This window comes from Gobius niger (genome assembly GCF_951799975.1).
Source record: "Gobius niger genome assembly, chromosome: 4".
Lineage (NCBI taxonomy): Eukaryota > Metazoa > Chordata > Actinopteri > Gobiiformes > Gobiidae > Gobius > Gobius niger.
In genome coordinates, this window is record NC_136855.1 from 29,528,594 (window position 1) to 29,542,935 (window position 14,342).

General features: G+C 39.8%; 1 protein-coding gene across 2 annotated transcripts in view; it reads right to left on the minus strand.

The window, feature by feature from the left end:
* LOC306961819 (myocyte-specific enhancer factor 2A-like) overlaps positions 1-14,342 on the minus strand; it is a 31,796-nt gene that overhangs the window by 2,501 nt on the left and 14,953 nt on the right. For both annotated transcript variants that reach the window (XM_079554736.1, XM_079554737.1), the window contains 7 exons: positions 12,972-13,175; positions 5,259-5,393; positions 5,039-5,192; positions 4,903-4,956; positions 3,955-4,088; positions 351-474; positions 108-210 (listed from right to left, as the gene is read on the minus strand). In XM_079554736.1, the coding sequence (XP_079410862.1) occupies positions 108-210; positions 351-474; positions 3,955-4,088; positions 4,903-4,956; positions 5,039-5,192; positions 5,259-5,393; positions 12,972-13,175 (908 nt within the window). The remainder of the gene's footprint in view (positions 1-107; positions 211-350; positions 475-3,954; positions 4,089-4,902; positions 4,957-5,038; positions 5,193-5,258; positions 5,394-12,971; positions 13,176-14,342) is intronic.

Genomic DNA, 14,342 nt, shown 5'->3' on the forward strand with positions numbered 1-14,342 from the left:
ATATCCTAAAAAATAGATGGGCATGAACACTTTTTTTAATAAACTGATATTAAGAAGTAAGGCAGCAGAGGTTATTACTAAAGCTGGGTTGAGTCTGAAACACTTACCCCAGAGAGTTGAGCTGGTGTTGCTGCCACGTTGCCATGGAGCTCAGAGCGGGGGCTGAAGGGGAGGTGAACCCTGACAACTCGGCGCTGTTCAGGACGTAATCTGGCATTGCCACCACAAACAAACAAACAAACAGCATTAGGAGTATGTTAGAAAGCAATCCGCTTAAGTCTACAAATATTAATGTCTTAAAATATCAATTGGCTCACTCAAGTGTAGATTGAAAAAAACTGTTTTTTTACCATTATTGTAGGCAGGGCTGATCCCGGAGTAGACCAGGCTCTGGTGCAGGCTGGGGGTCGTCATGGAGACCACAGGGGTGGACAGAGGCTGACTGGACTGGCTGCTGTTGAGTCTGTGGTTATTCTGTAATGTGAGGAGTGGGTTAGTTTCAGGCCCGCCTTAATGTACCCATAGGCCCCGGGACTTAAACAGAATTGTAGGCCCCCCCCCTCTCAGCGCTAACCCTAACCTATAACCCTGACCCTAAATCCCACAAAAACCACTCCAGCCCCTGCGAGCCCATTGGTTAAGGTGACTCTGCTTAGTTTAGTAGTGAATGTATTGCACGTTTTGGCCACATGGTGTCAGCTGTGTGAAAGCTGAGGCCCTCGAATGAACCATTTAACATCTAAAAGTCTTGAAAGAAACATTTATATTTAAAGACGTTTTGAGTTAGGATTAAACAGATTATATTAGATTATCATACAAAGCCCCGATGAAAACCTGGAGGTCGAAACATGTTGGTTTGGCCATTTAAATAAAGTCCTTTAATTACTTCTTAGTGTTACTCATATTTATTTGGAGTGTTTTTTTTGCATATGTTGCATTATTGTTTGTTAATTGCCTCATGACTGTACAATAAGATGAATTATATCCAAAAATCCTCACAGGTCTTGACTGTATTGCTCATTTCGGCCACATGGAGTCAGCCTGTCACAGCTTACTGCACACGAGGTGAGACTTTTGACTGTTTTAAAGCTTTAAACCCACTGTTTACCAAACATTAAAGTACAGAACTCTTCGATGTGAAACCTTTGTGATGAAAAGCCCCGTGCATTAGGAGTGTTTTCAGTCATGTTCCTCTTTAGCGGTCGGTGTTTGAGTGTGATGATAAGTCAGAAATGACATCACCCTGAATGAGATCATTAGCACTAGACACTGTGGAATAACTCCATGTTGGCCGCAAACTTGTCGTTTTTAAGCTACTAACAATGCTACGTTTCTTCTCCTCCCTATTGTTTACTCAAAAACAGCAGCCTCGCTCCTTCATCCGGTGCAGAACGTGTAAACCTTTAAAGAAGAAAGGGTCTTGAATGTTTTTGCAGAAAGACCCAACCCATTGTACTCACTTCTACACACACACATGCATTTAAGAGGAAGTGAAGATCAGTTTCAGAATGATCACAACTACTCTCTGACCACAACATTTAGTGCAGCAAAGAAACAAACACATGTGATTTTACTACTTGTACCGATGAGTAGTTTTTGTCATCTACATCCCGCAGTCATTGTTTGTTACTTGGTGTCACTGGTGAGTTATGTTAGAGTCAAGACTAGAAACAAATGAATATGTTCAATATTATAACATCCTAACTTTGAGAATGAAGAGAAGACCATGCACATGTATTACTGTGTGGAGCATGTTTGGCCCGTAGGCTTTATATATAAGACAGGACAGCACAGGGTGATTTATGACCTTTCCTGTAATTTTATGTTTAGTAAAAGTATATTTTTATTTTGTTTGTATATTTTCAGAGGGACTTCTTCAGAGGGGAGTTTGGAGTTTTAAAGTAAGATGTTTATCAGAGGAAAAATCTATACAAAATAAAAATTTCGCCTTGTTTTAAAAAAAAATTCTAAACAAAATAAATCATGTCAGGAATTCGATATTGAAAAAGTCCCTTAAAAAAAAAAAAAACCTTTAAAATCTGGTTAAATCCAAGACTGGAATAGTTTGAACTCTGTAGGAGCTACTTGGGTAGAGAGATACTGTCGCACCAATGCAAGAAAAATGCATTTTGAAAAAAAACAATTTCCCAAATAAATCTATGGGGAAACATTGAATCGGTGCAAAATTTAAACATGTTATTGTGAAGATCAAATTAGGGATGGGCGGATTGATACCAAACAGCTACATTTTAAGTATCAACTAAAAAAAACTATTGATACTAAGTTGCATAATGTAAAAAGAAGGCGCGGCGCAATTAGAAATACAAAAGTACTTGTTCTGATTCAGAGGATTGAACTGAGCCATCCAGATCATTCTAGTTTATGCTTTTCATTTTAAAGTTTGTTTGTGTAGTTCATTTCACATTGATGTTGTTTAATTAACCAGTGTTGGGCAAGTTACATAAAAAATAATATGTTCTATATTAGTGATTACAGCTTTACAATGTAATAGTTTGTATTACATATATTACTGTTTCAAAAATGTAGCTGAGTTACACTACTTTGAGTTACTTTTAGCAAAATATAAACTGAAAAAAGTAATAAAGCCACTAAACAAAAGTGTGCATTTTATTTGTCATTTTTTTATTAGTAATTTAAAATAACCAGTTTAAGGGGAGACACAACAGGCAAAACTCAATTTTTTCAGTTTTCAGGTTTTGGGCCAAATTGGTCTCTGAACATAAGCTTTCACCCGGAAACAGAAAATACACCTAATCTTCACAAAAACATGTTTAAATATTGCGCTGATTCAATGTTCCCCCATAGACTTATATGGGACAATGCAATTTCAAGGGCCCTTTTCTCAAAACACATTTTTCTGTCATTGTGGCGACACTATGTCCACGTTAGTCGGACCTAAAGACTTAAAATTTTACAGCCTTGGACTGAACAATATTTGGAAGATTTTTTCAGAGGGATTTTTTATTATCTAATCCCTAGCCCCATTTATTGAGTTTTGAATGTCAAAAAATAAGGCGAAAATTTAATTTTTACAAAATTTTCCACTAAAAAACAGATTTTTTTAAAACTAAACAAGAAATCCAAAATCCCCTCTGAAAGTCTTGGTAACTCATTTATCAATAAAATGAAACCATAAATTTGAATGTCGCTCGATACATTATTCAGATCTCGTCGCCGAAAAGATGGGAAATTTGGGGCATTTTTAGGCATAAAACACCTTGTTCTTATATGAAAAGAGAAAATGACAGAAAACTTGCGTTGTGCATTTTTTTCTCACATTTATGCCAGTGATCTACAGCAAAAGTTTCAAATTGATATCTGTAAATATACATTTTTTCCCTATTCACCTGCAGTGTCTCGCCTTAAGAAATGTATATTGATTGAAATGCATTCACCCATATGAAAAATGACCAGTATCGGTAACTGTATCGTATCGATTCCGAAAAATTTGGTATCGCCCATCACTAGATTAGATGATGTTTTAATTTAATTTCATTATCAGATTCAACTGCAGCTCAAACAATTAAACATTATTGCTTTAAATACTTAACTTTATTCACACATGGGCCCTCAAGTACCAAAGTGCGTCAAATATTCCAAAAATTCTTTGTTAGTTGATTTTTCAAACTTTTAACAAATTATGAATTCAACTCCTTTTGACAACTCTAGTAGCGTTAGCAAGAACACCGACAACAATCTGATGCAGATGGCCGTGCACTCATTATCAGGAGTCGCCAAACAAACTAATTATGTGTTTTGCGTCGCAGACTGTTCATTATGCGCTTCGAGAACATGTTTTGAAAATAACTTTGGATTTGCTCAACTACAATGATTTCCCTCACTGGCAAACATGCATTTAAGTTCTAAATCATTCAATGAAACTAAATATTGGAACACACGAATAAAAAGATGTGTGCATCATTATATATTTACCAGCATCATGTTTTTGGAGTGGGGGATGACGACTCTCAGGTCTGACTTGCTTTTGGAAGAAGATGCAGGAGGAGATTTGGGCTGTAAGATCTTCCCCATGGTGCTGCCACTGGGCGAAGCTACATATCCATTCACTGAGGAAAAAAGAGTGCAAATCAAATGTTATTGTCAGCACACTATTTGCCAGTTTAGTGTACAATTCTCACACCTATCATAATGCTTATTTGAAGAGAATAAAAGCCAGCGATGTGTTATGAATGCATTAATGTAAGTGGACCATCCATTTTCATCCCTGGTCATTTCTCTTTCTGACCCAACAGGACATCTTACAGATTGTCTAAATGTGCCGGTCAACCTTTTAGCTTTGGATGAACGAATGAAAGCGTGGCTATATATTATAAAAGAGAAAACAATGAATAATTGATTCCTTGCTCTTGCTTTTGACATTACATAACGGCAGTGTTCACATGAGACACACTCTGAGAGAGGAGAACCAAGCTGACAGCAGCAAAACTGTAACCAGCTTGCGGAGATCTGAAAAGAGCCTTCCAGCATCTAAGGGAAGTACTGTGGATCACAAGGCACTTTGATATTCTTGTTGTAATGCTTTTTACGTATATTTTGTAATGACCAGAGACAGCTAATAAACAAACAAATGTTTTGCTTTGAAAAAGAAATCCTTTTGTACATTAATAGTGTGTTATAAAGGGAGCCAGAGCTGCTGCCAGATCACAGCAAAAAACAAGGGCTTAAAAGTGTTTTCAAAACTAAATATCTTGTGCCAAAAATATATAGAAAGCAATATCTTTGAGAGCAAGAAGAAAGAGAGAGAAATACAAGGGATGGGATGCTCAAATAGAAATGCAACCCAACATGTTTGTATGCTTGTAATAGACCTGACATGACAACATGACAAAAATGCTTTGCTAAAATCGATAAAATACTCACAAATGTTTCCAGATCCATTATGTATAGTTAAATCCGAGTTTCCCTGGTGGCCACCTGAAATGCAGCAAACAAAATACTCAAAGTGAGATGAAACGCGTGTGGTTTGAAGAGTGGCCACTGAAATGCTGACCCTCACCTGTGGTTCCAGCGCTGGGAGGTCTCTGAGGAGAGCTGTTCCTCTGGAGCTGGCTGTGAGCGGAGGTGAGGAGGCCGCTGTCCGACAGAGCAGCGCCCACACTGCTGCTGTACGGCACACCGTGCAGGAAGCCCGGGGGTGCATGACCTGAGGACTAGAGGTCAGAGCTCGATAAGAAAACACATAAGCCAACTATGGATACAGCAGTCCCGTCACTTACAACTTTATGTGACCTCATCATGTGGTCAAACTCCTCGTTGATCTTCTTGTACTTTTCCTCTGTGCTTGGAGTGAGGATATAGGAGCCGTCTGCGTCTGGACTGTCACAGCCTCGGTGCTCCTTCTTGTTCAGCGCCTTCAAGTGAACGGATATATAAATGTCGTGCAGCAGCCCATTTTCCTATCAATTTCCAAACAGTTTCTTTGAATATCTATCCCAGAATAACATCCATGTTTTTTTTTTATTACAGAAGAAATATCTGGTCATAGATTGGAGCAAACACACAGACTTTTTCACAGTACAAATTCCCAAAAGGTTCAATGTGCTTCAAGAGCTTTTGTACGTTTTCTCAAATATTCAATTGATTTGTGCCAGGAAAAAAAAAAAGTGTTTTGGCACTGTCATCTGATTCAGTATTAGGTTACAAAGTCGTTTATAAAATAGACAGGGAACTGGATGGATTGATGGATGTTAATATAAAGCACCTGAACATTGGCGGGGCCCTCTCTGTTCAAATCAAATCATGCTAACATCATGTGAGCCTGGCCTCTGACATCACTGCTCTGGTATCCATCATGTCATCTCTTTTTCCCATTACATTTGACGTCACAGAGTAAAACAACCAGATGCACAGACACAGCCTTTTACAATTAGTCTAACAACACACAGCTTTGAACACCCACATGTATTTCTCTTTCCACCAATTAAACTTCAGATATCACTAATTGACACTGACTTTTGTACATGACATAGCTCTGTATTCATCGACGACAATCTAAACTTGCAAGGACATGGTTCAAGCATCGTAATGGGTCCATAAAGGCGTATTAGATTCACTTGCAATGGATTGTAGCTAATGTAGGCAAAGCAAGGTCCTTGAGTCTTTTCTATGAAGTGGAAATAGTAAACATTTCTCAAAAAGCCAGTGTCTAAAGGTCAACTATGTAAGATTATTTTTCCAAAACATGACCTACAACTGAGTCCCCAGATGTGAGGTCAACAGTTCAAATCAATTAATGGTTTTACAGCAAACAACTGTATTTTTGATTTATTCACAATCACAAAAACATGATGTAGTGTGTCGTAAACTACAGAATACTTTTGATTCTCAAATCAGTTATAGAATAAAAACATAGAAATGTTTTGACTTCACCTTAGGGTTAGGGTTAGTTAACCCTAATCAGGATATTATTTAGAGTTAAAAATGGCAAATGTAACGTCAGTTGTGTTTCACTCACACAGATCTCACACATATTTTTAGAAACTAGAAGGTCTTGGCTTTCAAATTAGGTGTCACACTGGCATATAGGCTGTAACCTCTCCAGTCAATACGCTTTGAGATTTGGATGCAAATAATTGTTAACCCTAATCCCAACCCTAAGGGGGCAGTTGAGTGGTTAAAGATATTTTTAATCCAGATCTGGTGCTGATTGGTTTAGACAAAAGAGCCAGAGTTTGCGCTTTTTAAAATATTTTAACCCTGTTTAAATGTATCAAAGTATGTTTTAAAAAAAACAATAAAAAGACCTTGATCAAAAAAAATATATATATATTTTAACCCCTTACCCCCGCCTTAAGCGAGTGTATTCTCTCCACTTCAGTTTTACCCAAATCTAAAAGCTTCTCGCCTGGAGATGACAGCCTATAACGTATGACAGCGTAACGCGCCATTTAAAAGCTACAAAATGGATCTAAACAGACTTTTCGTTGTTGATGTCACTTTTTAAAAAACTTTCTTTTACTTTTTTTATCTTCATTTTTTCTTGCATTTTCCTCACATTTGTTGTCACTTTTTCCTCACTTTTTAGTCCCATTCATAACTCTGCACAGGAATGGGCGAGAGACTTACTTTTCTACATACTACTGGAAATTAAGCTCTACAGGGCAGGGCCGGATCAGGCCCGTCGGCCGGATGTTTGACACCCCTGATCTAGTCCCTTTAGAAGAAAATCTGCTCTATGCTCAAACACACTCTCCTCCTACCTAATAATTTCTGGGATGCTCTGAGTGAGTGACACACAAAGAACTGTGAACCTACAGCAGCAGCAGATGGCTTTAGTTACAAATATAAAGATACAGGGAAATGAAAATTATGATATGATATTTTCTTTCTTGAAACCTCTAAAAGCACATCCTCCAGCCATTCATTTGCAAACTGCTTATCCTCACTATAAGATTTCTTCCATTTGTTCATGCAGACCTTTTATCACTTTGTTGGACAGCAGGAAGGGGCTAATGATCTTAACTGGAAAGTGTTGCAACAAAGGAGAGGCGGGTGCACAACTAAAATAAATCATAAATATTCAACACGCGCTTCAAAGCAAATAGCAGCAAACAGCAGTTTAAATGACTCAGCGATGGTTGTTAATGCCGTCAGGGGAACTGAGCCGAGCCGCACGGGGGAGAGGATGCACTTTGTTGCTCAGCATCAGGAGATTGTGAGTGTACACAGACTCCTATTGACATGTAAACTCCACCTGACCCATAACCATAGGGAGGACAGCTGTTACTAATCACATGTGATGACTTGTAGATTTGTCTATAACATGATGCGCTCGATCAAATAAGGAGCACATTGTCTTTCAAGAATATGTTTTTCCCTTATCGGGGGTTCAGTGGAGGACGTGCAGCCGAGTGGGATTTGATTTAAGTTCCACAGGCTATTTGTGGCTCCACACATGCCGTTTCTAACCACTACATCATGTCTGGACGCGGACGGCTATCTTAAAGTGTGTGTTAGGGGAGCCGAGAGTGCAGGCGCTCTTATCATCTCCAATGTCAAAGTCGCCTTTAGTGGATCTGCAAAGGCATCTGGATGTGTGCCACCGTGAGGCATGTACGATTACAATGAGCAACATGAGGCTCTGGTGCGGCACGACATGGGAAAAAAACTGATATTTGATCCTTTCAACGTAGAACTTCTCACTATGTTTAAAACAGGAAAGCAAGGCAAATAGTTTTTCATTGTGTCAGAATATTAAATCAGGATCACAGCAAGGCTCAAACGGGAATGAATGAGGAAAATTGTAAGGAAAACCCACACATTTTTTCCCTCTTCGACTTTACCCAAATCTGAAAGCTAAAGTCAAAATAGCGACAAAAACGAGAAGCAAATGAGGATGAAAACACAGAAAAAAACAACAGAAAAGCAACAGAACATGACAAAACAAGTGCCAAAAATGCAGCAAAAAAAGAGATTAAAAAGTCATTAAAAAGCGACTAAAACCCACCAAAAATTGACAAAAACGTGACAAAAACGCACTCAAACAAGCAAAAAAATTGATGAATAAAAAAACAAAAAGCAACAAAAAAGTGACAACGCGTGGAAAAATCTAAGATCAGTTTTGTAGGCCTTAGCTTTCAAGGCGCTACACTGGTCTAGACCAATTTACTGTCTATGGTCTACACCAGTGGTTCCCAAAGCGGGGGTCGGGACTCCTCGGGGGGTCGCGAGGCCCTGGGTGGGGGTCGCCAGATGATTTCAAGATTAAACAAAAAGAAAAACGCTACTGTTTTTAGTTCCTTTTTTAGTGTAAACCAGCCTATAATTAATGAAATCCGTTTAATTATTCAAAACGAACTGTTTAGATATACATTAACTTGATTATAACATGTTTTTATTCCCTAAAGTAGCGTAAAGTTTTTGTGTCAATTTTGGGGTCCCAGCCAGAAAAGTTTGGGAACCCCCGGTCTAGACTAGAGGCTGTAAGCTCCAGTCAGTTTTAGAATGGGCTCAGTTAAAGCGGGGGTAAAGAAGTTAAGTTGCCTTTTTGTTTTAGGCTGTGCAAACATGCATGCAAATCTCAGTCTTTGATTTAGCAATACATTGTAGCTTCTTGCGGTATGACCACAGACTCTAGATTGGAAATAGTAACCGCTTTTCATATCAGTATAGCTGTAGATAGACATTAAATCAGGCACACACATAAAAGTAAAAGAATCAATAGTTTACATGAGTTCTTGAGTCGAATGGACAGTCACAACATGACCACTAGAGCTTGACATTAGAAACAAAGGGTTTTAATGGCAATGTCCTGTCGAGAGCTTATTGTCAATCTGAGGCGATAATGATCATTTGGCACTATATTTTGGATCCCTACATGAGGCTATGAAGTGCTGTGACTGCTACAATTGGATGATAAAAGATACGTCCATTGTTCACTTGAGAAGTTCTTATCCAGACAGTGATAAAGTTCTGAGAAAGTTGGCTCATGTGCGTTCCACTTTTTCTAAGATGTGGGATTAAACCAGACTAAACCAAATAATCAAGTGATGTTTTGTGTCTCAGGTTCGTTCATTATTGCAGTTCTCACTTTTAGTTACAGTAATTCATCTGAGCGCTCTGCAGGCAGACGGGAACGCAGTGCATTTCTTGGACCGCTGCTCTGTTGTTATTGAAACTCAAGTCTGTGGCACACAAACCTGTCTCATTATTATGACAAAAGCAATCTGTCAAGACGACTGAGCAGGACTGACCAGCAGCGATGTGTTTTCACTGGAGGCCATTATAGAGTGTGCAGCATGGGAGATTAAACAAACAGGTTCTCTGGAAGATTTTCATGACACGTTTTACAAAGCTTTATTTTGTATACACTAAAAGACTGAAGAGTGAATAGTTTGTCAATGCACTTCTCTGAATAGATACAGACGGCATCACGTCATAGAAGGGGCGTGGCTTCTCCGAGGGGGAAAATAGAATCTTTTGGGAAACACAAATTTCCACTGTTTTTAGCCATTTTCTGGTGGAATATGAACTTATTTATCACACATAAAAAAGTCAAGCGTAAATCGGGCCTATATGGATATTTTCTCACAGCAGATTGTTCAATAGAAGTGAAAAAAACGGCAGTCGTAGCTAGCGCTAACTAGCCGTTAGCATGAAGCATCATGTTAGCATTCTCCGTTATTTATGTATTCACCTAATTCTGGAAGTTCGCGTGGGCGCCGCCATGAATTGTGCCCGCCCCTTTTCTCCTATCAGTTAACATGGAACTGGAGAAGTCAGTTACTACACAATCAGTTACTACACGAAAACAAAGCCGTTTTCAGGCCTTGCAGAAAAAATGGTGCAGTGTTGATATGTTGGTGCAAATGAACATTGGACATTTTACACAAATCAATCTACTAAACATCAGATTTGAGCTGCGGAATGAATGGGCTTCGCTCGACCGGAAATGTCAGCGCGAAGGACAATGGAAGTGCAGAGACAAAGCAAAAAGAGGCAAAAGTGGGCGGGGCAGAATCAGGTGAATAGAGTTTGGGAATGTGATGTCATATCGCTAAGCATTATGGGATTAGCAGCAATTGTAAACTAATGGAGATTTTAAAAGTTAAGAGTTGGACACCACAGTGAGTTAAATGTATTTACCAGCAGTAACTCAGCAGCTAACAGAGTTGTTACACGGCTATTTTCTCCACTTTTTATACTGTTTTTACCTAATGTTAGTCAATGGAAATGTGTGCTAACAGCTGCAAAGATGGCGGATCTCCATGGTAACTGTGGAATTTCCCAAACTCTATTTATGGGCTGTTGAACCACTTTGCTCCTCTCCATGTCTTTGTATCTTTATTTAGTAGAAAACTATGTTCATAATTCAGCGTTTGTTACAGTAGTTTTTGAACAATCAGAAAAAGTTTAGGTTTTTCTCCAAATAGTTTCCCCCCTAACTGTTTTCAAACATGACCATATATGGGCGAGTCCAGAGACGCCATATCTATATGTGACCACAAGACAAGAAAAACAAGAAAAAAGATATTCTAGGTATAATTTGGTACAATATTAAAGCTAAATATTATGGTCTGTCCAGGCATAGACCACACAAGAAACTGCGCGTCAGGTGACAACAATGAACATGCTTGAAAAGTCTGCTAAAATCAACAGGGTGTTGCTTTACATAGAGTCAAATGTGCAGCACTAATGTTGCAAATGGACAGACCCACATGTAAAAGAGCAACCTCTGGCTTTCCAGGCTTTGTTTTAAGCTGCTTGTCAGCCTGCGTGACGATTGTGGGAACAAGCAAATAGACGTCTTAAGTAGGCAAATCACGCTTGTTGTGCAGAGATGACACAGGTGTTGCCTGTGGTTAGCAGGAGGCAGCTCCAGTCTGCTGTTTGGCATTGCATGAACTGTCAGTGTGGGAAAGGGGAGGAAATCTAATATCAGACGATGCAACTAAGAAAACAACAAAGGCGGCTGTGGGGTGATTTGCTTTTTGCTAATGTTTGTTTGTCATTAATGCTTATGTGGTGGTTGGGAGGGCTGGGCCGTACGATTTTAATCAGTAACTGCCATAAAAATACTAACTCCAGCCCGAAAGGAAAGGTTAAAAAGGTAATAAAAAAAAAAGAAAAACAAAGATCGCTGTCTGTCCGTTCAGCACTTTGTATGCAAAAAAAAGAAAGAAAGATCACAGTCCGTTTCCAGATGGTTTTTGATGTATTGTCTGATCTTAGTACTGATCTTCTGTAGGCCTTGTAAACCTACAAACTTTGCAGGGATTGCACTGTAAATTAAATCACTGATGTAACTAATATGCGCGCTAGCGTCAGTAGCCTGGCAGAAGCCACGATGTGTTGGCCGTAATTATTAAAGTAAAGACGCAGCTGCTCTGTTTATGACGCGCGGGGCTCTCTCTCTCTCTGCAGCTCAGAGTTTAACAGCGCGTGGTTTTGTTTTGCTTTGCTGCGTATTGAAACTTAAACCGTTTTAAAATGAGATGGCTCTCACATCGGAGCTAGCTGAGCGCGTGGACTATTCTCACGAAGGACCGAGGAGGAAAGAGAGAGGAGAGAGAAAGAGGCGGTGCAACAGGAGTTAAGAGGTTAGAGCACACGGACCGGGCGGCGCGTGGAGCGGCTTCAAAAATGTAGCTACGACGCAAACTTCAAAATATTGTCCCGTTCACCCACTGTTTCTTAAACATTACGTTAAAATTGAGCAAATGCAAATAATAAGCTCCGATTTACATTTGTATTAGTGTGATAAGAGCCTTGGAGTTCACGCTCTGAATGAGTCGTTCTCCTCTCAGACTTTGCGCACAAGTTTTAACACATTTCTTTTGCAAAAGTCGTGTCCGTGACTCTGTTCAAATCATGTTTAGTTTAGATCCATTTATGCTGCAATCTCACATTTTCCTAACATACATAGTAATATGCAGCATATATAGGCTATGTAAATGTCTATGTAAAAAAAATGCTTATAATGAGAAATGGACGATATCATCGTCCATCACGATGGTTCACTGTAAACATCGTCAACGGCCAATTAAGGGGACATCGCCCAACCCTAACTGAACAGTATATGTGTTGTGAAGGTAAGGGCAGTAGATGCAACACTTTACAGGACAGACACATTAGAGGCTTACATAAACGGGCAGAAAGTGAGTCACGATGACCATTCAATTTTAATGGCAGCAGCAGCAGGGATGAGTATGTGCAGCTCAGGGACCATGATGCAACAGCACCAGCGTCAGCGCACTGATTACGCTTCAGAAAGGTCGCCTAGAGTTTGGATAAATGTTTCGGGGGAACAAAAGGGTGTTGCTCTTTGTTAGAAGTAGCGGCATGTATTTCATCTTAGATCTGAAGGCGATACAGAGAACCCCCGACCTCAGACTTTGTGAAGACTTCAAACTGCTACCACTCACTAATCTCCGCATGATCCCTGTGGAGTTAGCTCATAGTAAACATTTACTCTGGCTTCAGTGGCTTACCTCCACAATGTCAGAGTTGGTCCTGCTTTCGTGAGGCTCATTGTACTCCGTGTACTTCAGCAAAACTTTGTCCATGTCCGTGCTGGCGTACTGAAAGAGCTTGTTCGAGCTGTTGAAGATGATCAAGGCGATTTCACAGTCACAGAGAACGCTCAGCTCGTAGGCCTTTTTCATTAGTCCAAACTTCCTCTTCATGAACGTAACCTAAAGGGCACAACAAAGACAAGCTGTAAGACCACGTTATAGAGCAGTACTGTCACACTAAAGAAATATTCACTTAAAATACAAACACTACTTCCTGACTGTGGACTATGGAGTGTTTATGCATTAAAATGAGTACATGAGTTTCAATCACACACGCACATGCCACGGCTAATTTGACTGTAGATAATCTGCACCTCATCATAAGAAGATGCTGCTGGCCAACATGTTTATTTGCTTGTTGAAGGGAAATGTCAGGGCTGTAGACATAAAGCTAAATGGATATTTGTGGAGGAGGATGAAAGTCAAGGGAGCTTAGCCAAAGTCATTCCTTATGTGACAAAACTGTATTTGATGAAGGCTCGACTTTCTTTAAATGGTATAAAAACTCACCAGCTTCCAGTGGGATAACAAAGCAGTTTTCTGAACTTTTAAATGTGTTAAAATGTTTTTCCCTCCGTCGGGATTTGTTTCATGCACTGTATGTTTTAAGTTATCCTGCACATTCAGTCGGCCTTCTTCTAAGAAGCTCCAAATGATGGTTCCCTCCTTCCTCCTCTAAGAAGTGACACTGGTTTCCCAATCACGCTTTTATCAGTCGAACATTGCCATAGAAATCAGCCATTTAGCAAACATTAGCTTTAACAATATTAAAAAAGTAGAGAAAAGAGCCGGAGCTGGAGGTATCCGGGCGTAACTCACAGCTAAGCCACACATGCCTTCTATTGTTCTGGCTTGTAGACGTTCACTGGAGAATAAAACAGATCAACTGCTAAGCTCTTCCCAGAAGATGGAGAAAGACTGTTGTGGAGGGGAGGCAGCTGTACACGAGGAAGAGGAAAGAGGAGGTGACCAGTGCAGGACACCATGCTCTGAAACTGGGACAAACCCAGGAAGCACTGCACCGTTTCAGAGGATCAAGGGAGCGCTGAAGGCAGACCAGCCAGGTTTCCTCTGGGTGCTTCCTCTGGGTTTCCTCTACCTCCAAAAACATGCTGGTCAGTTTGACCCACAGTGGGTGGCAGCACGGCTCAGTCACAGCGGCTCAGGACTAACACCTGAACACTGTTTCGTTGTCCACTTGTACAGTGACAAATAAAGCACTTACTTACTTACTTAAAACAACTATTAGCTGCCAGGTCACTACTCGAAAACACACTTAAGTGTAAC